Source organism: Gopherus evgoodei, chromosome 1 (genome assembly GCF_007399415.2).
Source record: "Gopherus evgoodei ecotype Sinaloan lineage chromosome 1, rGopEvg1_v1.p, whole genome shotgun sequence".
Classification (NCBI taxonomy): domain Eukaryota; kingdom Metazoa; phylum Chordata; order Testudines; family Testudinidae; genus Gopherus; species Gopherus evgoodei.
The window spans coordinates 66,364,680-66,391,208 of NC_044322.1; the positions used below are offsets into that span (position 1 = coordinate 66,364,680).

The 26,529-nt window shown below is 39.5% G+C and overlaps 1 protein-coding gene across 3 annotated transcripts in view; it reads left to right on the plus strand.

Annotated features, from left to right (window-relative positions):
- TDRD3 (tudor domain containing 3) overlaps window positions 1–26,529 on the plus strand; it is a 274,263-nt gene that overhangs the window by 206,177 nt on the left and 41,557 nt on the right. For all 3 annotated transcript variants that reach the window (XR_004000894.1, XM_030566233.1, XM_030566247.1), the window contains 2 exons: window positions 4,158–5,005; window positions 7,076–7,201. Coding sequence is in view for 2 of the 3 variants with exons in the window: in XM_030566233.1 (XP_030422093.1) it covers window positions 4,158–5,005; window positions 7,076–7,201 (974 nt within the window). In the remaining variant the exon portion in view is untranslated. The remainder of the gene's footprint in view (window positions 1–4,157; window positions 5,006–7,075; window positions 7,202–26,529) is intronic.

A 26,529-nucleotide genomic window follows, 5' to 3' on the forward strand; every position in this document is an offset into this window, starting at 1 on the left:
AGGTACAGTTATGTAAGAAATGAACAGACTATACAATAAATTAACAGTCTTCTTTTTCAGAATGACTACTTTAAAAATTATTTTGAAAATTCACCATTATAGAATTTCTACCCATCCCTAAAACAGATACAGGAGTTGAATATAAAAATCTCCTCCACGTTTTTATGCAGACATAAATATATGCCTCTGATATGCCTCAAGGCAAACCAGTCTGTTTAGTAGCTGACTATCATTAGTTTAACTAGGAAGTGTTCTCAAATCATGGAAATTATGTGTCACCAATATGCACTCCAAATGCTCTTGAAAAACTTCTTACATCAAGATATAGTTTAATCTATCATTTACTTTAAGTGACAGTTTATACACTAAGTAGTATTACTTTTCACATCAAAATAAATTGTAAATATAATGTTTTCATTTGTGGAATATGAAAAATGACTGTCATTATACCAGGGTGGAGAAAAATCAATGATTGTTTTTACAAACAAGAGAGGATTTTTTTTCATTTTAATTGATTTTTTTTTATTTTATTGTTTAAATTATGTGAGAGTTTATTTTTTTTTAAATAAAACTTTTAAAAACGAAATCTCAATTTAATATACAGGAAGTTCTAGCCTGTCTAGCAGAGAATGGCCCTAATTACTATTCACATACTTTCTAACATGTCTGTAATGGTTGGCTTTGGGTCATTTAGTCTGCAGGATGCTTAACCCTTTCTGGCCATGTGTTACACTTTGTATAAGATTCATTGCAATTATATAATAGCAACAATGGTTTGAATGGTTATATTTTAATTAGACAATATCACAATATGTTAAGGCCTAAACTAATTATATTCTCTTAAAATATGTAAATAAACTGACTCCATAACCCTGTGGCAAAAACTTTGATTTAAAGGCTGCTTTTATATATAAATAGAGAATCGGGGGGAAACATCTGACTTTTCAGGTCAAGTTTTATAAATATGGCACAGTAGGTCAGCCTAAATAATTTAGGAGGCTGTCTCATTTTCAAGAGATTTACGTGTGACTAGGAACTTAAGCTCCAGTCACTTTCAGTTAGGCATATTTGAAAATTTTCCCAGGCTGACCTGAAATAATCAGCTTAATTCACTGACTATAGTTAATCCCTCATTTAACAAATCATTTAGTTTTAATTGTGAAACATGTTTTGATAAAAGAAGTTTTTGTATCCAAAACCTTTTGAGATGGTTTTGTTTCATACAAATAAATCTTATACGCTGCTTTGTATGTTTAAATAAATTCCAGTTACCATTCTAATGATGCTTAATACAAATCGTGTGCAAAACCTTAATTATCTAGTAAATAAGGAATATATCAATCAGCATTTTCTAACATACTAAAAATGTTTGCAGTGTTGTTGTAGTCCCAGGATATAAGAGAGACCAGGTGGGTGAGATGATATATTTTATTGGACCAACTTCTCATGGCAAAAGAGACAAGCTTTCGAGCTACATGGAGCTGAACAAGAACTCTGTGTAGTTCAAAAGTTTGTCTCTTTCACCAACAGAAGTTCATACTAAAAATATACAGTTAATAAGAACCTGAAATATTAAGCTATGTAATTGCTTAAATAAATGTACATCATTCTAGTGTACCCTCCTAGGTAGCAAAAAGATGCACCAAATCTAGTCCAAATTACATCAGCCAGTGAGAATGCAGCTTTCTTTAGAGAATAACTAAAGTACAAATGGAAAAGTTAATTACAATTAATTATTTAAATTTAGGCTTTCCACTTGGTGATTTAAATCACTGATTTAAATAGCCTTGATTTAAATCAATGTACCCCACATTAAGCCCTTGATAACCCCCAAAGGAATTGCAGGTATTCTGGACCCCTTGAGTATGTCTACACTGCAGTTAGACACTCAGGGCTTGCGTGTATCAGCTGACTCAGGCTCACAAGGCTCAGACTGCAGGTTAAACTCTACTGTAGACATGCTGGCTTGGGCTGCAGCCTCAGCTCTAGAGCCTTGCAAGGTGGGAGGGTCTCAGAGCTCAGCATAGGCACCAGGTTCCACTGACTACTCTGAAACCTATCATGGTACAATGTGTTGACTTGTGACCGAATTCTGATTTGAGGTACACAGCTGCAACTCCCGTTAACTTTGGGAGGGTTGCAAATGAGTATATTGAGGACAGAATTTGGCTTTACATTTTACAATTATTCTGTACTGCTGTATCTCAAAATAAACAGTGTGAATAGCTCTATTAAACTTGAAAAGACTACTTGAGAAGGAAGAATGGTCTTAAAACTCGCTAAAAAATTATACTAATAAAATGCTTTATACCCTTTTCATAAGACTAAGTAAAAACATTGACATTAGAGGTTTTCAAGAATCCAATTCCCAGTTAAAGTCCTGTTTTTCGTAAATAGTTTTATTGGACTAAGTGATGTACATCTGACTATAAAATAACATAAGCAGTGGTTCCAAATTTTTATACTCAGTTTGCTCCTTTTGATCATTTTCTGCAGGGACATGTGCAGTGAATTGTGATTAATATCACTAAATAATTGGCCAGAAAAGAAACAGGTTACCCTGAAGGATAATACATTTACTTACACAATGTGTTTTTGTAGTGTTCTGTGTAATTTGACTTACAATTATAATTCTCAGCTATTACCTGCTAGTACTTGGTATAGACTTGATTCAGCAAGGTAATAAGCATGTGATAACTTTAAACACATGAGTAGTCCCTCTGAAGTTAGTGGGGTCATTGACATGCTTACTTCTCTTGCTGACTAAAGGTCTATTTTGGCACTTCTCTGGTAATGTCATTTTACTTTTTTTTTTTTTATTTGTATGGCTCTTTCCTTATTTGTACGTGTTTGTTTATAAATATTTTTCTCACGTAATTTCATTGCTATTTCCCAATTTATTCTGTTCTATGTAATATTGGAATAACATTTAAGAATATTTTTGCAAATGTAAAGCCAACATGAAAGATCACTATTAAAAACATACTGAAAGCACTAAATGCATCTTATTTTCAAATGTTTTCCAGCAAAAGTGACCCAGGAACGGTATTGCTGTCTTGTTGGAATCTTCCTGCCATGTTTGTGAATTAGGGGCAGGGAAAAGACAAGATGAAATATTGAAAAGAGGGCATACGCAGATAAAAGCTTTAGTATTACCTCGTAGTCTCTGAGGCTTGTAAACTTTCTAATTAGCTCACTGACATTTTCATAAGAAGGTCTCTCTGGTATGTCTCATTTAAAGGTTTAGCTACTATCCATTTTCATATAATCTACCTGTAGGCCCATTTGCTGCCAAAGAGAAGTGGTTAAGAGAAGATGCATCTGACGAAGTGGGTATTCACCCACGAAAGTTCATGCTCCAAAACGTCTGTTAGTCTATAAGGTGCCACAGGATTCTTTGCTGCTTTTACAGATCCAGACTTAACACAGCTACCCCTTAAGAGAAGATGGTGTCCCTAGCCTTTTTTTTTTTACCGGAAGCTGGGAATGAGTGACAGGGAATGGATCACTTGATGATTACCTGTTCTGTTCATTCCCTCTGGGGCACTTGGCATTGGCCACTGTTGGAAGACAGGATATTGGGCTAGATGGACCTTTGATCTGACCCAGCATGGCCATTCTTATGTTCTCAAACTCACCTTGTTTTATCTAGAGTATGTCTGAGATCATCTACATCTTGCTCTGAATTTGGAAGCCTTAATTTAAATTAGAAATCTTTTTTTTTCTTTGAGTTGTCCCCTTCCTTTTCTCCATGCTAGAATCTTTATTTCCTCCCCTCCTTACAGTGGCAGTTGTTCAAGCAAGTTGCCTTTGGGGAAAAATAAGTAGCTTCCTGCAGATCTCTTACTCACACTTTCATGTGAATAGGTGTTTTGATGGAAGTACCACAGAGTATGGTACATATTTCCCACTGGCTTTGGGAATGATAATCTCAAGTTCAAACCTAGTTATGTCCTTGTTAAACATGGTGTACTATTCCATTGCCACACCACATGGGTGAACGCCACTTGTTTTTGTAAACTAATCATAGAACTGCTGTATCTTTCGGTGTCTGACATGTTATTTCTTAAAACTCATTCTTTGTATGTGAAGTAAATTGTTTGTGCCACAAATTAATTGTACCAGTAATTGAAACACTGTGTTCTTTTTCTTTGTAGAACCAAAATCACAGTCTCATCCACAGCATCAAGTACAACACAGAGTGCTCAATATAGAGCAGAATGGCATAAAAGATTACAACTATCCAAGACATCTTCCTCGAAATGATACTAGACAGCCAAGAAATGAGAAACCTCCTCGTTTTCAAAGGGACATTCAGAATTCAAGACAGATTTTGGAAGGTAGTGGCTTATCAAGAAACAGGGGTCCTGAAAAACACAGCTCTTTAGGACCAGAGCAATGGACTGAGGATAAAAATAAGTGTGATAGACCTTATCCAAGGAACGATAGGCTAAAGAATATTGGTTATCCCTCAGCCACTTACCAGAGTGATGTTTCTTTTAAAAAGAGGGATAATGCTATGCAAAACAGACATGGAAAAGGGGCTGCATTCATGGAATTGAGAGAGAATTCCAGTGTTCAAGATACCATAGATGATGATAATCAGAAACGAGGAAAAAAGGAAAACCAAATATATAATCCTGACAATTTTTATGACAGGAAAACACGAACAATAAGTAATGAAACTTTCAGTTTAAAAAATGAGCAACATTTTGGTATGAATAGTGACTACCAGAATCCTATTAGAACTGATAATTTTAATGCTTTATCAAATGGAGATACTGAATATCCACAGAAAGGAAGACGAGTAGGACCTCTTAAATCACCAGGACTCAATGTTGCTCCACCATTTGAAGACAAAATGTTGTATTATAACGCTGGTCCCAAAAGGAGATCTGGGCCCATCAAACCAGAAAAAATATTGGAACCATCTGTTCCTGTGGAGTATGGTAAAAGCTGGAGGCCAAGGGATGAATGTTTTGCTCTTTACTGGGAAGACAACAAGGTATGCCCCAGTCAAGTAGGAAATACTGTAAATTGTATCTTTAAAAACAAAAGGGATGGTGGCTTTAATGTGCTGCCACAGAGAGAGATTTTGTGTGTGTGGGCGTGTGTGTGTGTATGTGTGTGTAATTTCTTTCTTGAGCTAGTATCTTGTTTCCTAGGGCTATACACTCAAGGTAAATGGTATACTAAGTCTCAGGGAAGGGAAACTGAATTCCTTGCTGTCCAGAGTGATCTTTATGGTCATCATATGACATTTTTGGTACTAGGAGCAGCAGCCTGCATCCCTTCTTGATATAGGTGACGATCACATTGATCAGGGGAAAGGGTGCACCTCCCATGATGCCCATCATCTTGGGGGGAAAACTTTATGAAGATTCTCCCTACTGTTTGAGTTTTTTACATCATCAGGAGATTGTTTATTGACTGAAATATTTCTTGAATGGGTTAATTATTTGTGTCCATGTTAAAAAGCCAACAGTTTTGTTGTCTTGAGTTTAAAAGTATAAATATTCCCTTGTTTCATTTGAACTTTTTAACATTTCCAATGCCTACTAATTATCATGAGAAGAAATTTTCTTTTCTTTTCTCATTGTTACAGCCATTTTACTATTTTTTCCCCAATTGTTAATCTCAAGAGCTATTGCCATCCATCTTTTTTGGTTTTTTAATCTCCCCCTCTCACAAGTTTTGGATACTCTGAAAAGAAAAACTACATTTTTGTATGTGTTTTTTAATGTAGTTTTTTCATTGTTCATTTAACAGCTAATATTTCTAATGATTTCATGTGTCTAATTTTTTTATCAGGTGTGATTTGTATTATTTTAATACTTTTAAGCAGTCATTCCGTTGTATAAATGTTCAGAGTGGGAAGTGGCCAGGACAGTTTTGGAGACCTTTACAATGTGAATTTTTTCCTTTTAAATAAAGGAGCAACTAAGGTTTTTTATTTTTAATCCGCCTCCGTGGCTTATATGACTCAGACAAATGGTCAGATGTTCATACACAAATGTTTTCAGTCATGAAGACAGGTTAATATAGGGGGTTGCATGTTTCAAGTATGTGTGCATATTCAGAACTGGTACATATGCATCATGTACACTGATTATGGATGGAATTTTTTGAGAAAAATAATTTAATCATTGTTTGATGCTTGAATTGCTGGGTTGTGGATAGTCAGGAATTCGCAAAATGTACTAAGCAAGAATGTTAATTCATTGCTTGTTACTGATGTAGTGTGTGTTGGTGAAAATTAGCTACAAGAAATGTATTGATGCAGCAGATAGTTCTGAACTGGTGTCTGCCTGTGCTGTCTCCAGTAGTTGTTTGGAAAGATCCTGTAGCCAGGTAGTCAAGTGCAGTGGTGATTGTAATTACTATAGAAAACAATGATTTCTTCATGTTCAACTCTATAAAGAGTTATAGGATATCCTCCAAAGATTTGTTTCAGTCTGGAGGTTATCTGAAGGTAAGACGCTTGATAGGGAGGATTAATTTAAGTGAACTGATTTGAACGTATTTCATCTTAGTTCTGTTTGGGAGAAGGCTGAGGTTAGTTTGGCTCACCGCTGCTCTAAATCCCCTTTAAGATCCTTTCATAAATGAAATAAAAGCGTATTTATCCAAACTTCTTGCTTTGTTAGAGTTAGAAAAGTGAATCCCTTCTCTCCTTCTCTAAATCCTTCTAGAAAGGTAAAATAGTTGTCATCTTGATGCCACTTTTCTGTCTCTGCATTTTAAATCTTAAATCACTTAGGTCTAGAAATGCTCTCACATTTTTTGTAATAACCTGACTGTGTTCTGAGTAAAACTTCAAAATGAATTGCTAAATCTTAGCACTTTTCACTCACTATCTTTTTTTTCCATTGTGTAAAAATGTCCAGGTAATGATGGACATGTAAATTTGCATTTGGTTTTAAACTGACATGAGTTTCTAATATATGCATATTTGGTACAAACATATTTTGAAAAATTTCATACATTGTTAAAAATAGAATCTTTTAAAATGTTATTGATTTTTCTTGCAATATTTAATCCAGTGTTTTAAGACCTTTTGAAATTTCTCTTTAAGTTTTACCGGGCAGAAATTGAAGCTCTTCATTCTTCTGGAACAACTGCAGTTGTTAAATTCTGTGATTATGGAAACTATGAAGAGGTGTTACTAAGCAACATCAGGCCCATTCACGCAGAGGCATGGGTATGTGATAACAAATTGTATACAAAGATATAAGCTACATTATTTGTGTAAAATGTGTAGCTTTAGACAGATGAGTCCTGCAAAGGGTGTAAATGTAAAAGCACGGTGTAGAAGAATATTTTAAAACTGAACAGATCTGCCTTAGTTATTTAAGTAAACACCCCTAGATAATAGAAAAGAATCCTGTGGTATTATTTTTCATGTATAATAAAATTAAATTGTATTGTTTTGAAAATGAATAACATTATTTACTTGTTAGAGAAACAGTGATTTGTATATGCAAAATGGGTATTTTATGTATATTTTATTCTCTCTCAAGTTTGTGTTTACTCCTATATATGGAATACCAAGTGATTGTCAAAATAAGATTTCTGATTCACTAACATGGCTGTTGTGTTTTATTACATGTAAAGATTAGGAAAAGAGCCTTACAAATATATTCCAAACGTTTTTATTATGTGTATATGTATAGGTAAAAAAGTACAGATTTGTTTGTATCATGATTTTTCTTTTTTTGTTTTTTGTTTCATTTATTTCTTCTTTGCCAAATATCATCCCAAAACTGTGATTACAGAGATTTGCTTAGAACGTGTTGGCCTTATAGCATCTAATTTGTACAAGGCTTTGGGAAATATACAATGCTACATTTAGGTTAAAAAAAAAAGAAGAGAGAGAAAAAAGGAGCAAAGAGCCATTTGTACTGAGGTTCTTATTTATTCTCTGAATAGATGTACAAAAGTTATTCTTCACTACCTATGTAACTGATTTCTTTTCTTATTATTTGGGGTGTCTGTCACCCCAAGGGATCTTAACTCTCATTAGTTTTTAATGGTCCTTACTTCCTAGACACTTCCTAATAGGCATGTTAGTATCCTGGAGACAGAACAGTCACCCAGTATTCACTGCAAGCTGTCTTTCACTGTGAGTTGTTACCTCTCCTTCTGTGGACCTCCCTTGTGGAGTTTTTTGTTTTTGTTTTGTTTGGCAGCTCTACAGGAATATGAAACTTTTTCTAGTTTCTACATTAATATTCCTATGAAGTCTCAATATCTTATTTCCACTGGTCGAACTGCTGCTTACCGCCGCTTGGGACACAGTTGTTTCACAACTCTTGACGTTTCAAAATCTTTCACTTGTTAGTACCTCGTTCCTTCTCCCATCTTCTCTCTTTGAGTATCACCACAAGCTGATAGTTGGTCTCAAAGTGCTTATGGAGAAACCCTGAGATTTCACTGTCTTGCTGCTCAGATATCCTTGCAGCTCTGAGTTTCTTGCACAAGAAAGCTATTTGCACTTTGTGCTTTACTTTTGTGTCCTGTTGCTAGATCTAATTGTCATTTTAAATACATGCCTCTTCAACTTCTCAGCACTTACTGGAATCTTGTTCTAATGCTAGTAGATGTCTTATGTTATTTTTAGTGATTTCTCTCTCTCTCTCTCAGGTTTCATACGTTAACCAATGTAAGAGTGACTTAGGCAACATTTACAGCAATGCAAAGTAAAGTTCTAATGCCTTGTGTTTCAGCATAAGATCTAAGACTTGGCTAATATGATCCAGCGTATTGCCTTCTCCAAATTGACTGCAGGGATTCCTTTTCTTCAACCATTTTCTATTGTCAACTAGAGTGGCTATGTTAGAGGGATTCTCTGTTTTTTACTCTAGTCTTTCCACATAATACTTGATAATCTGTATTGAAGATGTGCTGTTATGTGTTACATACAGGCATCTTCTTTGTGCCATACTTCAACTCTGGTTCTGTAATACTGCTTGATTCCCCACATTGTATTTAAAAGCATCCTTTGAAGCAAGAGTCAATGCTGATAGGAGGAGCTTTAATGATTTGATTCTATAGTCTATGCTACAATAAGACCGCAAGGCATATTCTATCTATTTTTTCAGATTCCTTGTCACTGTTTTTTCCAAAACACTTGTTTGGTGCTTAGAAACTGAATCACACCCAAAATTTCTCAACATACATCGAAATAGAAAAAGTACTTATCTGCAGGAGGAGGATGCAAAAATGTTAGGTCAGTCAGCAGCAAAGTAGAAACCACTGAACTTAAGGCATATGAAAATCCAGTTTAACCACTGTGTTCTGTTTCTTTTGGCTGATTTCCTGTATGGCCACCCAAAAGTTGCTGATACCCTGCTTTCCCCATTAGCATAACTATCAAACTGCTTATTGTAGAAGTGTGGTGATTCTTGGTGTTATCAATGAGAAAAAGATTTTTCATTGGCATTATAGATTTAGGACTGGACTGCTTTAGTGAAAGAAACTTCTCTCTTTGCTGGGATGTAGACTAGATCCCACCTGCCTGATATTTCTGGGATCCTCTTTAATTTCCGCCTCATCTGAGGAAGTTAATGCAAGATGATCTGAAGGTTCCTAGAGCTATACATTACATGTGGAAATCTATTGCTGCAGAGTGATAGTCCTATTGTAGCGTCTTCCATTATCTCATTTTCTTTGGATCCTGGTATGTTTCTTTTAAAAAACCTCTCTGACAGCTAACATACTGATTGCTATCAAACTATTGGCATTAGTATACCAAATGTTACAGATCTAACTCTGATAGATTACACAAGGTAAATAAAAGGGCTACTGAGTGTTTTTTAAACATTAACAACTTTCATTGTACTTGTCATGCAAAAATAATAAATCTTTATAGTTTTGCTTAGTTCTTGTAATATATGTATAAAAGCCCTGCAATCTGACTGTTTTTAATAAAAAAAATTATATTTACTTTACATTATTTAAGAATTCTCTTAGTGTTCATCCCCTGCACAAGGTTTTGAAAATGTACCCTGGTGTTTCTCTAAATGTAGCAGTGATCACTTAATGCAAATGTTATATTCCTGACAAAAAACACACCAAAAAAAGCCTTTGTAGAAATAACAATTGCTTGTTTTTCTATTAAAAGATGTAAAGTTATACTAGCAAACTGAAAAGCATGAAATGTTAAGGGGCTTCATGACTAAATTAATAGTCTGTTATGTGGAAAAATAAAATAAAGTGAAGATAATACTTTAAACCTAAAGTGTTAATTTTTTCCTCTAAGTTTTAGGATTATTTTTTCTTATTAATTACTGTTTTGTTTTCTTGCTATCATAAGTGTTTACTTGGTCACTTCACTTTGAAGATCATTTATTTATATTCTCCTTTTCCTTCCTGTCATCCCTAGGTAATAATCTGGTAGAGTTTGCTCCTGGCTCTACAGATAGAGTTTTAGCTTGTGGTTATAACTGCTTTTTTCTGTTATGTAAAGAAAGGCAACACTATGTCTTCCCCTACCTCCACACATGGTAATCTCATTCTGGTCCTTCTAGAGTCCAACTAGGATTAGTTTCATGGGAACTTTTCTACATACCTCTTTCCTTAAATAATAGTGATTATAAAATAAAGTCTATAGTTTGTTTGTTGTTAGTGTCTTCTTCCTGAATCCCACTGTACAATTCTGTATGGAGAGCAGTATGTGTCTCCTCACCATGAAGCAAGGAGGTAAAGAACTGTCAGTCAAGATAAGTATAATGATGCTTTCTAAACACTCTGTTGCTTTGTGAGGCATGGTATCCATTCATCACGTAATTTCCTGTTTTATTCTGTCCAATGTGGGGAGCTTGCAGAAGGGAAAGGAAAAGAGAAAGGAGTCTAAGGCTCCAGCTGCATTATTCTTGCTAGCATAAGTACTTCTTTTGGGGCAGGGCAGCAATCTTAATTCCAGGTGGTCTTCCTTCTAGCTTTCTGTCTCCTTCCTCACAGACCTGTAGGCACTTTAAAAGTTCTGACCCTTTCTTAAAGCAGGCTGTATCTTTGGCCCTCTCCCACAACACTTTCTAGTGCTGGATAAGTGAAAAAAAAACTTAGGGCCCTTCTCCAGCAACGTTCCTTGGTTGGAGTAATGCACCGGTCAGGGCTTTCAGCTGCCTCTTCTACCTATACTCAATCATGCAGTTCTGTCTTGTCTGGAGAAAACTTTAGCTGCAGGTTCTGAAAATCAGTCTTTCTGGGAATCAGGGCAACTCAACATGTTCTCCGACACCCCCCTCTCCTCTCCCTCCCCCAAGATCTTGATTTATAGCAACTATGGATTCCTTGAAGGATCTGGTTTTCTCTTTGTGTGCTAATGTATCTAATACCTTAGCATCACACCACACTGCTTTCACAGCTTACATTTAGATAGCAAGCCTGCCTGTTATGAATATTTAGGTAGGCAAAATGAATGATTGAGACAACTTTATTGTTATTCTTATATCTAACTACTGATGACTTCTTGCTTATCACCTTGTTTGTCTAGCCTCCTAAAAATGAGACAGCCAAGTGAGGTTCTTCTAACGTAGTGTTTCTCAAACTGGTGGTCCTGACCCAAAAGAGGGTCACAGAACTGTTATAGGGGAGTCATGAGAGTGATGGCTGCTGGCCAGGTGCCCAGCTCTGAAGGCAGAGCTGCCGCCAGCAGCAGTGCAGAAGTAAGGGTGGCGTGATATGGAGGTGGGTCTTCACAGTCTGAAATATTTTCAAAGAGGTTCCCAGCAAAAAAAGTTTGAGGACCCCTAACAATATAATATAATAATTCCAAGATTGCCTTAGGAGAACTACCCATGTCTAGCTGCATCCATTAGAAATGCAAAATTCTTCTTTTTATATCTGCTTCAGATAGGCTTCAAGAACTTTGGCTCTTTTGCTCTTTCACCATCAGGAAAACCTCCAGGTTGATAGTTGGATTCACTATGTATTGAATGAATGACTGAGGATTCCCTTATGCAGGATTTTCTACTACCTCTCTCCCCCCCACCACCCCCCCCCACACACCTCCCCCAGCACTCTCACATCATTTTCATCTGGAAAGCTACCATTGCAGGCTCTGTCTCCAATAAAGGGTCTCATGGTCATGGTCTCTCTACTCCCATGAAAACTCTAGGTTTGGGTTTTTTGTGGATATGTGCCTTCAAAATCCCATTTTCCCATTATGATGGTTTAATTTCCTTTCTCACTTCAGTTAAACTAAAACAAGACTTTGCTATGGGTCTCTGAGTTTCTTGATTCTTTTCCCCTTCTTGTGAAGGAACTCTTTGACCGAAAGAAAACAACAAGGAGTCTTCGATGCCAGTTACTTCTTCCAAAGGACGTCATTCATGTGTTGGTCATCTGTTCCTTTTAAATAAGAAGTCCTCTCCTTTGAGTGGTTTCCTATACTTCTGAGAGTGTGTTTTCCTTTCCTCCATTATTTTCCAACAGACACAACTTAGGGTATATCTACATGAAAGATGGGAGCATGCTTTCCAGCTGAGGTAGACATATGTGCTAGCTCTGCTTGCATTAGCATGCTTAAAAAATAGCAGTGTAACCAAGAGATGGCTTGGACTAGGTTTGTATGCAGTGTAACCAAGAGATGGCTACATTGCTATTTTTAGTGTGCTAGCTTAAAAAGAACTAGTGTGTGTTTTTCTACCCACGCTGGGAAGCACACTCTCAGCTGCAGAGTAGACATACCATACCATACCACACCACAGACTGAAGCGTTATGGAAAGCAGCTCTTGAGGTTCACCTGGAGTAGGAGTCAGTGAAGATTTCTCATCTTGGTACACGTAAGCTATACAATTCTACATGTTTCTCTCTGACTCAAGGTTGGCAAATGCTTGTCAAGAAGACCATTGTAGGCCATTTCCCAATTTTACACTCAGGCATTTCTCATTCATCTAAACTGTGTAATATCACTACTTGTTACTGCAGATCACATCCCTTTCCTCATTTTGTAGTTGCTCAGAAGTGTTAAACACCTTTACCAGCTAAAGGATAAACTCCCACTCTTTTAACCTTTCAGATATTATTTAACTGAAACTAATCAAAGTCAACAGTTTAGGTACCCAGTAAGATGATTTTCTCATGTTGAGGACAGAATAATTTTTTGGTACAGTCCTTAAATTTTTTTTTAATTTTAAAAGAGACTATTTTTCCACCTTCCACTTCCTAAAAAAAATAAGTCTTTCAGGCCTCTCAGAGCATAAAATGTTTGGAGAGGCATTTACAGGCATTTACAGTTTGGAGAGTTAACTGGTAGTAGGCTTCTGAGTTTGAACATTTGTTTTTACAGCTATAGGAGAACAGTGATAGTTTAACAATCAGTGCTACTCAGGAAACTTATGAGATCTATAATATTTCCTGCAAATTAATCTGCTTTTATGTGAAAATGGTATACCCATATTTTCAAAACTTGTATTGGAGAGGTATTTGTCTTATTGAGCCTTACACAAAAGTAATGTTTACACTATAAGAATTGCCGTATTTAAGCATGCTGTTAGGCAAATTTAGGGAACAGCTAACTACTTCACTTAATTCTTCTTCTGGCTCTGATCTGTTGTGTTGCATAATGCGATGAATACATATGGCTAATTTTGCATGTGTGTGCTTCCCAAATATGCAGTGTTGTTATATCAGTCCCAGGATACTAGAGAGACAAGGTGGGTGAGGTAATATTTTTTATTGTTGATGAGAGACAAGTGGCATTAACAAGGGAGCTGAGATGGGAGAGGCCAATTTTCATTTTTAACCTCAAGTTTTGAAGTGAGTGAATGCGGAGAGAATTGTAAAATTTAGATCAGATTATATCAAACAATTAAAAAATGGTTTTTGCATTTCAGTTGCCAAAATATTTAGCACAACTATATTTTCTTATAGTTTTGAGACCCAGTTAGGTATTACACAAACTAACTTAGTGTCTTTTCCTTTGTAGCCAGTACTAAAGTTAATAAAGTTAATCAAAACATAGTTTCAATATGAGAAATTCTGAAGTTTTTCAACAAACTGGAATTACGGGAAAAATCTTCCTTTGTCTTTATACTGGGTTTTATTTGAATAGTTATATAATCTAGGATGTTCTTTGTTTACCAAAAAAAAATAAAAATACAATAGTTGGTATTAAAAAGTTAACAGTTGACAGTAGTTATCACATTTTGGCATTGGAGATATCACAGTATTTCCTAATATTCAGAAATAAGATTTGGCTTGTGGTATCTCAGATACTCTTGTGGAGTGACTGTTGGCAAATGTTTGCCTTTTTAATGTCAAAGTCTATAAGTGAATCGGTAGGTCTTAAAAAGTGCCAGATTGACACCCCTGTAAACTGAAGTCTTGGAACTAGGTTCTTAGATAATCTCCATCAATGCATTTTATATTATATGTACTATTATTATTATGTATTACCAGAGAGCCCATTTCCCTAGTCATGGACCAGTACACCATTGTGCTAGTTGCTGTTCAAATACAGAACAAAATCCCTTGTGTAGATCTAAGACAACTAAGAAATGAAAAAAGAAATGGAACAAATAACTATGTTCATTCTTGAACAAGTGATTTAAGCCAATTTACAATTTGACAGATAATTATTTCCTTATCTCTTTAGGGAATTTGCATAGGTAATTCAGAAAAAATAAAATTTAAAAAGAACCACTGAGTTAAATGCTATCTCAATCGGACTCTAAAAGTCAAAATATTACCCTTCTGGTTAAATACCTCACTACTGATATGGCACATCTAAGAGTTGTAGCTGTCATGCAGCTGTTACAGGAGGCACTATAGATAGCTGCAATCCACAAGGCCCTGGGCTGGAACCCGGAGTAGAGGGCGGGCCTGGGTTCCCCCCAAATCTCCCAACTCCTGATCAGACACAGGAGAAGTTGACCCAGATTGTGGGGAGGATCACTGAGGTGAGCAAATCTTCCAAATAAGCACAGAACCCACGAAGGAAGAGGAGGAACTTAGTCACAACTGGTGGCAGGAATGGGATTTGGTGTGTACAGTGCGGCGTAAGAAGGAGGGTGATTTAAAAAAAAAAGTAGAGGGTTTATTTTTTTCGCCACAATGGATGACTTAGTGCGGACATTGATACAAGCTATGGCGTCCCAGCAGGAGGCTACCTGTGTCCGGGCAGCTGTGGCTGCAGCAAGAGACTAATCGCCTGTTGATGGACTAGGCTTCTCAAGACCGAGCTATGTTGCGGAAACTGGTAAACCAGGTAAAGAGCCTTACAGAGCTGAACCGTGGCCATGATGGGACGCAGATCATGCGGGCCAGCCATTGACTGCAGAAAATGATGCAGGAGGATGATGTAGAGGCATACTTTCTGGCCTTTGAGAGGACAGCCCTACAGGAGGCCTAGCTTCGAGATCAGTGGTCTGGCATCCTTGCCCCATTCCTCTGTGAGGAGGCCCAGAAGCCCACTATGATGTGCCTGAAGAGGCTACAGCAGACTACCCCCAGCTGAAAGCAGAGATCCTGGCCACATCTGGGGTAACGGCCGCAGTGTGGGCCCAGCTGTATCATGAGTGGAGGTACCAGGAAAACAAAATCCCGCAGTCCCAATTGTAGGACCGCATCCATTTTGCACGAAAGTGGTTGCGAACGGAGTCCCAGAGTCCGGAAGAGATACTAGAGGTTCTGGTCATCGACCAATACATGAGGGGGCTACCACCAGACCTTCATGCTTAGGTAAGCCAGAACGAACCCTCCACCTATGATGAGGTTGTTGCACTGGTAGAGAGGGGAGGGAGCTGAACCAGTAGAGGCAACAGAGACTGGCCCCCTAGATCTTGGGCAGATTAATCCCGGAAGAGGACATTTTGGACTGGACCAGGCTGAAGACCCAAGGTACGACAACATTAGCAAGGAGATGACTGAAATAGATGGAGTCCCCATGGAAGGGAAAACCCAGGGACCAGGACCCTACTTAATAATGAAGAAGAATCTCTTATACCGGGTTGCACCAGTACAGGGGCAGAAGGTACAGCAGATCCTAGTACCTCAAAAACACCAGAACGCTGTATTAAGTCTTGCTCATAGTCATCTTTTTTGGGGGCACTTGGCGATAGAGAAGACCCTGGCATGAGTCCTACAATGGTTCTTCTGGCCCGGAGTACACAAAGAAGTGTGCAGGTACTGTGTGTCCTGGTCGGAGTGTCAGCTGCACAGTCCCCGTCCCCACCTGAGGACACCTTTAGTACCCCTTCCCCTCATAGATGTCTCCTTTGAGAGAATAGCCATGGACCTAGTGGGACCCCTGGAGAAGATGGGGTCGGGGCCACTCATATATATTTGTTGTTTTGGACTATGGTACTTGCTACCCAGAAGCCGTCCCCCTGCAGAACACAGCCTCTAAAACGATAGCCAAAGAGCTGGTGGGGATCTTTGCCCGAGTGGGGCTACCAAAGGAGATATTAACAGAGCAAGCAACCCCATTTATGTCAAAGCTAATGAAGGACCTGTGTAGGCTGCTCCATATACATACCCTGAGAACTTCAGTCTACCATCCGCAGACTGATGGGTTGGTAGAAAGATTTAACCGAATCCTCAAGGCTATAATAAGGAAGGTGGTAAGTCGGGAAGGGAAGGATTGGGACACCCTACTGCCCTACCTTATGTTCGCGATCCGGGAGGTACCTCAGGCCTCAACTGGATTTTCCCCATTCGAGTTATTATACGGGCGTCACCCTCGTGGCATACTAGATATCGACAAAGAGATATGGGAAGAGGAACCCAATGAGGGGAGAAATATAATAGAACATGTAATACAGATGTGAGACCGGATAGCCTGGGTCACCCCTATTGTACGGGAACATTTAGAAAAGGCATAGGAGGCCCAGAGAACCCATTACAATCGCCAGGCAAAAGTCCAACAGTTCCAACCAGGGGATCAAGTGATGGTGTTGGTATCCACAACAGAAAGCAAGCTTCTGGCCCAATGGCAGGGGCCCTATGAGGTGGTTGAACCTGTGGGGGAAGTAGCCTACAAGGTGCCGCAGCCAGGATGCCGAAAACAAAAACAGATTTATCACATTAATCTTCTGAAACCCTGGCATGCACAAGAGGCATGCATAACCATCCAAAAAGACCTAACCCAGGAAAACAAACCTTCCAAACAGGTGAGAGTATCTCCCGATTTAACACCAGACCAGAAGAATGAGGTATTTGAGATGATCTTCCGGAACCAAGATGTGCTTTCGACAAAACCGGGTAGAAAAACCGAGACACATCACCACATCGTCACGAATCCTGGGGCCAGAATAACAATGAGACCCTATCGGGTGCCAGCGGCCAAAAGGGAGGAAATAAAAGAGAAGTAAAAAAATGCTGGAGTTGAGGATCATCGAAGAATCTCACAGTCAGTGATCCAGCCCACTCGTGCTGGTGCCCAAACCTGATGGCACCACAAGGTTTTGCAACGACTTCCGGCAACTAAACGAAGTATCCCAGTTCGACACGTACCCCATACCTCACATAGATGAGCTAGTGGACCGTCTGGGGAATGCCCGGTACTTGACTACCCTAGACTTGACAAAGAAGTTACTGGCAGATTCCCCTTGCAGAAGACACAAAGGAAAAGACTGCGCTCCCTACACCAGAGGGTCCTCCCTTTTGGACTCCATGTGGCCCCAGCTACTTTCCAGCGCTTCATGGACAAGCTATTATGCCCGCATAACAGTTATGCTGCTGCCTACTTGGACAATGTGGTCATTCATACCCCAGACTGCGAAACCCACCTAGAGAAGGTGGAGGCAGTCCTTGATACCTTAAGGCTAGCTGGCCTTACAGCAAACCCTGCCAAGTGTGCTGTAGGGTTTACAGAGGCCAAATATCTTGGCTACATTGTGGGAAAGGTCTGGTAAAACTCCAGTGAACAAGTTGGAGTCCATCCAAAATTGGCCCCGACCACGTCACAAGAAACTAGTCCGGGCATTCCTAGATGTAGTGGGGTATTACTGACGATTTATCCCCCACTTTGCCACAAGGGCAAGCCCCCTGACAGACCTAGTGAAAGCCCGTGGGCCTGATCTGGTGAGATGGGGGAGACGCAGCAGAGGAAGCATTCACAGACCTACGGACCGCCCTCTGCAGTAACCCCATACTGATAGCCCCTGATTTCACCAAGGAATTTATCCTGCAGACAGATGCATCAGAAGTAGGGTTGGGGGCCGTTCTATCACAGATGGTCGGGGAAGAGGAACACCCAATTCTCTACCTCAGTAAGAAACTCCTTCCGAGGGAACAAAAATATGCAGTGGTGGAGAGAGAGAGCCTCACCGTAAAATGGGACATGGAAGCATTGCGCTACTACTTGCTTGGGTGCAGATTTGTCCTCTTGACCGACCATGCCCCTCTTCAATGGATGCAGCGGAACAAGGAGAAGAACACATGGGTGACCAGGTGGTCTTTATCCCTCCAACCTTTCCAGTTCCATGTGCAACACAGGGCAGGGAGCCATCACGGTAATACCGATGGCTTGTCACGTGTGCACTGTCTGGCATCCCAAGCTGCCCAACCCCTTGGTGTTGAGCAGGGGGGAGGGATATGTGACAGACCCAGGCCAGTGGGGTACAGGAGTCTGGTAGAGGGCAAATATACTGCTCACTGGATGAGTAGTTTTCTGTTCCCTGAGTGACCAAAGCGGGGGCTGCACTAGAGTAATCAGGAACCTGCTAGAACCAATTAAGGCAACCAGGCTGATTAGAACACCTGCAGCCAATCAAGGCAAGCTAATCAGGGCACCTGGGTTTAAAAAGGAGCTCAGTCCAGTCAGGGAGCGGGGAGCCAAGGGAGAGGAAGTGCGTGTGAGGAGCTGGGAGCAAGAGGCGCAAGGAGCTGAGAGTGAGAGGGTGCACTGCTGGAGGACTAAGGAGTACAAGCGTTATCAGACCCCAGGAGGAAGGTCCTGTGGTGAGGTTAAAGAAGGTGTTTGGAGGAGGCCATGAGGAAGTAGCCCAGGGAATTGTAGCTGTCATGCAGCTGTTACAGGAGGCACTATAGACAGCTGCAATCCACAAGGTCCTGGGCTGGAACCCGGAGTAGAGGGCGGGCCTGGGTTCCCCCCAAACCTCCCAACTCCTGATCAGACACAGGAGAAGTTGACCCAGACCATGGGGAAGATCACTGAGGTGAGCAAATCTGCCAAATAAGTGCAGGACCCAGAAAGGTAGAGGAGGAACTTTGTCACAATGCTTATGGCAAAGTGGGTATTCACCTACGAAAGGTTATGCTCCAATACATCTGTTCATCTGTTAAGTGCCACAGGACTCTTTGTTGCTTTTTACAGATCCAGACTAACACTGCTACCCCTCTGATACTTTAAATTTACAGACATCCCAGCTTTAATAAGTAACAGGATATAATACTTACATGGAGTCAGATGATTCAAATCTTCCAATTTATCCTCATTGTTGGACTCCATGTGAGTCGTCTTTGAGAATCCATATCGTACTCAGTGGGGTATTGGATACTTACACTCCACCTGGGAATTATGGAAAGTGTGTAAAACTTGGCAATGTAGTATAGTGGATAGCCCATGCACGGGACTCAAGAGATCAAGGTTCTATTCCTGGCTTCAGCCACTAGTTTGCTGGGTAGCCTTGAACAAGTCACTTCTCGCCCCTGTGTCTCAGTTTTGCCATCTCTTTGTAAAGCCCTTGAGATCTACTGATGAGAAAAGTGCTATAGAAGAGTTAGGTATTATTATATATATTGTTAGAAGTTAGTTCACAGTTCATACTAAATTTCCCTGTGCCATTGTGTCATTAATGGCCTCTGATGTCTACTTTAAAGACTTATGACCACATCTGGTTCTAATATCTCCAGCTTTTTCATGTATATGCACTAAAAGTAATAGCAAAGTATACTAATGATATTTTTAATATTCAGAATACCACAGAATCAAAATAAGAATGAACAGCATACCAGCAGCTTACCCTATGAACAGACAGCAGGAAACTTAATCAATTCTTGTGTTCCTCAATTCTGGATATGGTGATTATTTACATATTTAGCTGCCAGCAGCAGTTTCAGACACATTCAGAATATGGATATTTTAATATCTTAAGTCTAAGTTACAGAACACAAACTGCAGGAAATGTCTTCTGGGTGTGAAGTACTCAGTGGTATTGCATCTGTTTACAACTTACTGCAAACACCTTGTCTCGAGGATCAACTTCTTGGAAAACATGACACGTATGCCGTGACAGCATGTTAGCGATTTTTGAAGTAATCTGACCTGAAATCTTGAAAACCAGATTTAGGCACAGACTAATTGAAATCTAACTGAAAGTAACTTATTGGTCTCTTTCTGACTAAGGGATACAATGTTGAAAAGTACTAAATCTCTCTTGTGAGGTTTACTGAGCTGTCTTAAGTCTCATGGAAATCAGCATCTCGTTTTGAGCCCTATGAAAGTATGCTTGGTACATACTAGTAAATATGACAACCCAGTACTCTCAGAACATGAATAGATGAAAAATATAAATACATTTTCCCCTTTCTCCAAATTTAGGATGATAGCCACCAGTATATGAAAGAAATGTGGAAAAAAATCCTACATCTCTTCCCTTTTCAAATTGCATAGACTGCAAGAAAAGTTTCATAGAGATGATTTACCTCTTAGGTTAGAAAAGTGTTTTAACCAGTATAGATGCACATTATCTGCAATTGTAGATTGTCTGGTGTATCTCTTTTCACAGAAATTACATCCTGTCAAAGGTACACCTGACAGCAACTCCATTAGGATTTTCAGAATTAGTGTTCATTTTATTTCTTTTGGGTTATATAAAAAAACCTCTTAACCAAGGTTTCAGGCTTTAACATAATTTAAAATGCACAGCCATTGAAAAACTAAAGATATTAGTCACAAAGCTACATTATTTTTTAAACACTTATGCAGAAAAACTAAACTTGCATCTTTCTGAAATCAAATTAAACTCTTGGGCTCTGAAAACTTGGGCATATAATTACTATAATTTTGTAACTGTTGAATCTGCCAGAATTGGGTTAGAATGAGTACTTAAATCTTTTTGTGGGGGATAGTCTTAGAATCATAGAATATCAGAGTTGGAAGGGACCTCAGAAGATCATCTAGTCCAATCCCTTGCTCAAAGCAGGACAAATCCCCAGGTTTGGTTTTTTTTGAATTCCAGTTCTCTAAATGGCCCTCTCAAGGATTGAGTTCACAACCCTGGGTTTAGCAGGCCAATGCTCAAACCACTGAGCTATCCCTCCGGACTTTTAAGACTAACAGCTCCTTCACTTCTAAAACTATGGATCTGAGTATCATTTTCAAAATGTGTTTATGAGCTCTACTCAAGTACCATAAATAATAATCCAGTTAAACAATAGGAACTGATTATCAAGGGAACAATACATTTCTCTAAAGAGTCCTATGGTACCTTATAGACTAACAGATGTATTGGAGCATAAACTTTCGTGGGTGAATACCCACTTCATCAGACACATGAAACCTTATACTCCAATACATCTGTTAGTCTATAAGGTGCCACAGGACTGTTTGTTGCTTTTTACAGATCCAGACTAACACGGCTACCCCTCTGATACTTGACATACATTTCTCTATCAGTTGTAAAATGTTTTAGGAAGTGCTATAGATTATGTTGTAAATAATAGCACTAGGGGTAAATTATAGTAAACTGAGGCATATTATCATTCAGCAAAATGCCAGATTTTTTTTGACAGTACAGTAGTCAGAAATATTATAACAGATTCTCCTCTGCATACGAGCATCATAGAGCCAGTCACAGCTCCCTGACCCTGTGGGCCAGTCTATGGTGGACCTTGTGAACCTTATGCCCATGAAGGTAGATCTAGCAATAGCAGACTTTTGTTCTAATATGCCCTTTATATTGGGATAGGAGCGGCCGGAGCAACTGATGGAGCAGGCTTTATGCAAGCAGTAAGATACCATCTGCCATGGAATTACCAGTGAGCCACCAACACCATAATCCAACCACCTGAGCAGAACAACAGGGTTGAATCCTATTCTAGAATCATAGACTCATAGGTCAGAAGGGACCAATCTGATCATCTAGTCTGACCTCCTGCACAAGGCAGGCCACAGAACCCCACCCATCCAATTTTATAACAACCCCTATCCCAGGACCGAGTTATTGAAATCCTCAAAATTGGTTTGAAGACCTCAAGCTGCAGAGAAACCACCAGCAAGCGACCCGTGCCCCACGCTGCAGGGGAAGGCGAAAAACCTCCAGGGTCTCTGCCAATCCGCCCTGGAGGAAAATTCCTTCCCGACCCCAAATATGGCGATCAGCTAAACCCTGAGCATGTGGGCAAGAGTCACCAGCCAGCACCCAAGAAGGAATTCTCTGCAGTAACTCAGTTCCCATTCCATCCAACATCTCCCCGCAGACCATTGAGCAGACCTATCTGGTGGTAATCCAAGATCAATTGCCCAAATTAACGATCCTATCATAACATCCCCTCCAAATACTTATCAAGCTTTGTCTTAAAGCCAGGAAAGTCTTTTGCCCCCACTACTTCCCTCGGAAGGCTGTTCCAGAACTTCACTCCCCTAATGGTTAGAAACCTTCGTCTAATTTCAAGTCTAAACTTCCTGATATCCAGTTTATACCCATTCGTCCTCATGCCTACATTAGTACTAAACTTAAATAATTCCTCTCCCTCCCTAACGTTAACCCCCCTGATATATTTATATAGAGCAAGCATATCCCCCCGCAGCCTTCTTTTGGCCAGGCTAAACAAGCCAAGCTCTTTGAGTCTCCTTTCATAAGGCAGTTTTTCCATTCCTCGGATCATCCTTGTAGCCCGTCTCTGAACCTGTTCCAGTTTGAATTCATCCTTCTTGAACATGGGACACCAGAACTGCACACAGTATTCCAGATGGGGTCTCACCAACGCCTTGTATAACGTTACTAACACCTCCTTATCCTTGCAGGAAATACCCCGCCTGATGCATCCCAAAGTCGCATTTGCTTTTTTAACAGCCGTATCACATTGGCGACTCATAGTCATCCTGCTATCAACCAGTACCCCAAGGTCCTTCTCCTCCTCCGTCGCTTCCAACTGATGCGCCCCCAACGTATATCCAAAATTTTTATTATTAATTCCTAAATGCATAACCTTGCACTTTTCACTATTGTATTTCATCCTATTTCTATTACTCCAGTTTACAAGGTGGTTCAGATCTTCCTGACTAGTATCCCTGTCCTTCTCCGTGTTAGCAATACCCCCCAGCTTTGTGTCATCCGCAAACTTTATTAGCACGTTCCCGCTCTTTGTGCCAAGGTCAGTAATAAAAAGGTTAAATAAGATCGGTCCCAAAACCGATCCTTGAGGGACTCCACTAGTGACCTCCTTCCAGCTTGACAATTCACCTTTCAATACGACCCTATGGAGTCTCCCCTTTAACCAGTTCCTTATCCACCTTACAACTTTCATATTCATTCCCATCTTTTCCAATTTGACTAACAGTTCCCCGTGCGGAACCGTGTCGAACGCCTTACTGAAATCTAGGTAAATTATATCTACCGCATTTCCTTTATCTAAGTAATCCGTCACCTTCTCAAAGAAGGAGATCAGATTGGTTTGACACGATCTACCTTTAGTAAATCCGTGTTGCAATTTGTCCCAATTACCATTGACCTCTATGTCCTTAACTACTTTCTCCCTTAAAATTTTTTCCAAGACCTTGCATACTACAGACGTCAAGCTAACAGGCCTATAATTACCCGGATCACTTTTATTCCCTTTCTTAAAAATAGGAACTACATTAGCAATCCTCCAGTCATACGGCACAACCCCCGAGTTTATCGATTGCTTAAAAATTCTCTCTAATGGGCTCGCAATTTCACGCGCCAGTTCCTTTAATATCCTCGGATGGAGATTGTCCGGGCCCTCCGACTTCGTCCCATCGAGCTGTTCAAGTACGGCCTCTACCTCAGTTGCGGTAATATCCACTTCCATATCCACATTCCCGTTTATCATCCCTCCATCATCGCAAGGTTCCTCACTAGTCTTATTAAAAACTGAAGCAAAGTACTTGTTTAGATGTTGGGCCATGCCTAGGTTATCCTTAACCTCCATTCCATCCTCAGTGCATAGCGGCCCCACTTCTTCTTTCTTTGTTTTCTTCTTATTTATGTGGCTGTAGAACCTTTTACTATTGGTTTTGATTCCCTTTGCAAGGTCCAGTTCAATGCGGCTTTTAGCCTTCCTCACTTTATCCCTACATGTTCTGACCTCACCAAGGTAGCTTTCCTTACTGATCCTGCCTTTCTTCCACTCCCTGTAAGCTTTCTGCTTTTGTCTAATCCCCTCTCTGAGTTGCTTGCTCATCCAGTTTGGCCTACAACTCCTGCCCATGGTTTTTTTCCCCTTTCTCGGGATGCAGGCTTCCAACAGTCTCCGCAGCTGCGACTTAAAGTAATTCCAGGCCTCCTCCGCATTTAAATCCACTAATTCCTCCGTCCAATCCACTTCCCTAACTAATTTCCTTAACTCTTTAAAATTAGCCCTCGAGAAGTCAAAAACCCTAATCCCAGATCTACATTTGTTTATCCTTCCATCTAGTTTGAACTGAATCAGCTCATGATCACTCGAATCAGGCCTGTTAATTATTGGAAGTGATTTTCCTGTTATCTTACTGTAAGCCTTTGATGTCATATAGTATTAACTCATTTCGCTAGAGCTAGTAATAATAATAATAATTCTTGTACTGGAATTGGTTAATCAAAAAGGTTCATGAAGTTATTTCATGGGCATCTTGCTGTACTTATAACATAATCTCCCTGAGTTCATCTTTTTTTCTCTGATGTTCTGGTAGTTCTGTCCTTTTCTTATTCTACCCTTTTTTACCTTATTTCTGTTCTTAAAGATCTTGCATTGTGGGTGAAATGGAACTGAAGAGGAAACAAAAACATAAGTTTGTAGCTGTTGCAGCAGTGTCTGTTCCTTTGTTGATGGAGCTCCCTCAGTGCACGCCTCCTTTCCTTTTTCTCTCTATGACAGTGATGGTGAACCTTCTTGAATCGGAGGGCCACAAGTGAAATTTTGCTAGTTATTGGATGCAGACTTTAGAGGGGCTTCATTTGTGTTCAATCTTTTCCCCTTCTAGCTTTCACTCCTCTTCCCTATTCTACCTTTCTCACCTAATCTGTCTCCTCTCCTGACATTTTCCCTCTTTCAATTATTTCTTCCTGGTCTTTCCCTCCTTTCCGTTCAGTCTACTGTCATCTGTCTCATTCTGGCCCTTCTTCTCTTGACATCTGACATCAGCTGGATTACGTCAGCAATCTCCACTGCTGATCATTACTTCTATCAACGCTCAGACCTCCATTTGTGGCACAGCCAACAGAAATGGCATCAAATGCCATAGAGGTTCATCATCATTGTTCTAGGAGATGAGTGAAGTTGAGCCCTCAGTGAGAGAATCACTCTGGCTTTATAGCATAAGTTTCAGCCCAATTAAAGGAGCGGACCAAAGCTTGATGTCTTGACCCGAAAAGGACTATCTAATGCCATGTCATTGGGCGAGCTTCATCAAGGAGGGAAAAGAAGTACTGCAAACATGAGTAAATCTTGTTTATTTGGGTTTTATTGTGCAGTGTTTTGCTTCTTATGTCAGCTGAAAACCTTTTAGTTAGATGTATGTCAGATTACATGTTGACTTAAAAATTGCCACAACCAGACTTGTCCTTCTGTTCTTCCTGCAGCAGCTGATGACGTTGTTAACACCTGAAAGGAGAACATCCTTGCACTCCTTAGGTGCATCAGCTCTTGCAGGTGGACCCAGAATCCTGAACTCAGATTTTAGCACATAAGTAAAGGTGGAATTTTTGCATGTATTTTCTTTTAAAATGTAAATGTATTTATAATTTTGAAATCTGCACATAATGTTGAGATACTGTCTTGCAAGCTAACACATACAAGTATTCACAAAATCTTCAATTTTGAGTCATTGCATGGACAGTTGAACTTTTTTCTTAGTTTTGTAAATATTTGGACCCCCATACAAACAGTGGTATGCATTTGTAACATTTAATTGTTTTTGCAATAATTCCCTTGTTTATCATTTTAAGAGCTAGATATTAACTAGCTTTGTCACATTATTTCCTCCACTCTGTCTTAAATCTTCACTATCATGTGCACATATTTGAAATTATGTCAATACCCTAAGTCGTGTGAAAGCTAGAGCTTGTTTATTCACATAGCCATGTACTGCGTGCCCAAACTCCAGCCTGCAACTCACATTGGGGGATTTTCATACCAAATTTTGGATTATGCGTGTGAATATAGAATTCTTTCTAACTTAAACATTTTAACTTTAAAAAATATATAATCATTTTTTATGATGGTTTTTTACCCTGGCAGCCAAGTGGTTTTTCTCACTTTGTCTTTTGGAGGCTTCCTTCTAATCCCTTGAATTTTCTGTCCACTGCCAAAAGCCAGGATGTATGATGTCATTCTGACTAGATTATTTTATCAGTTGTCCAGCAGTGTAGCAAATGTTTTTCTTACGCTAAAAG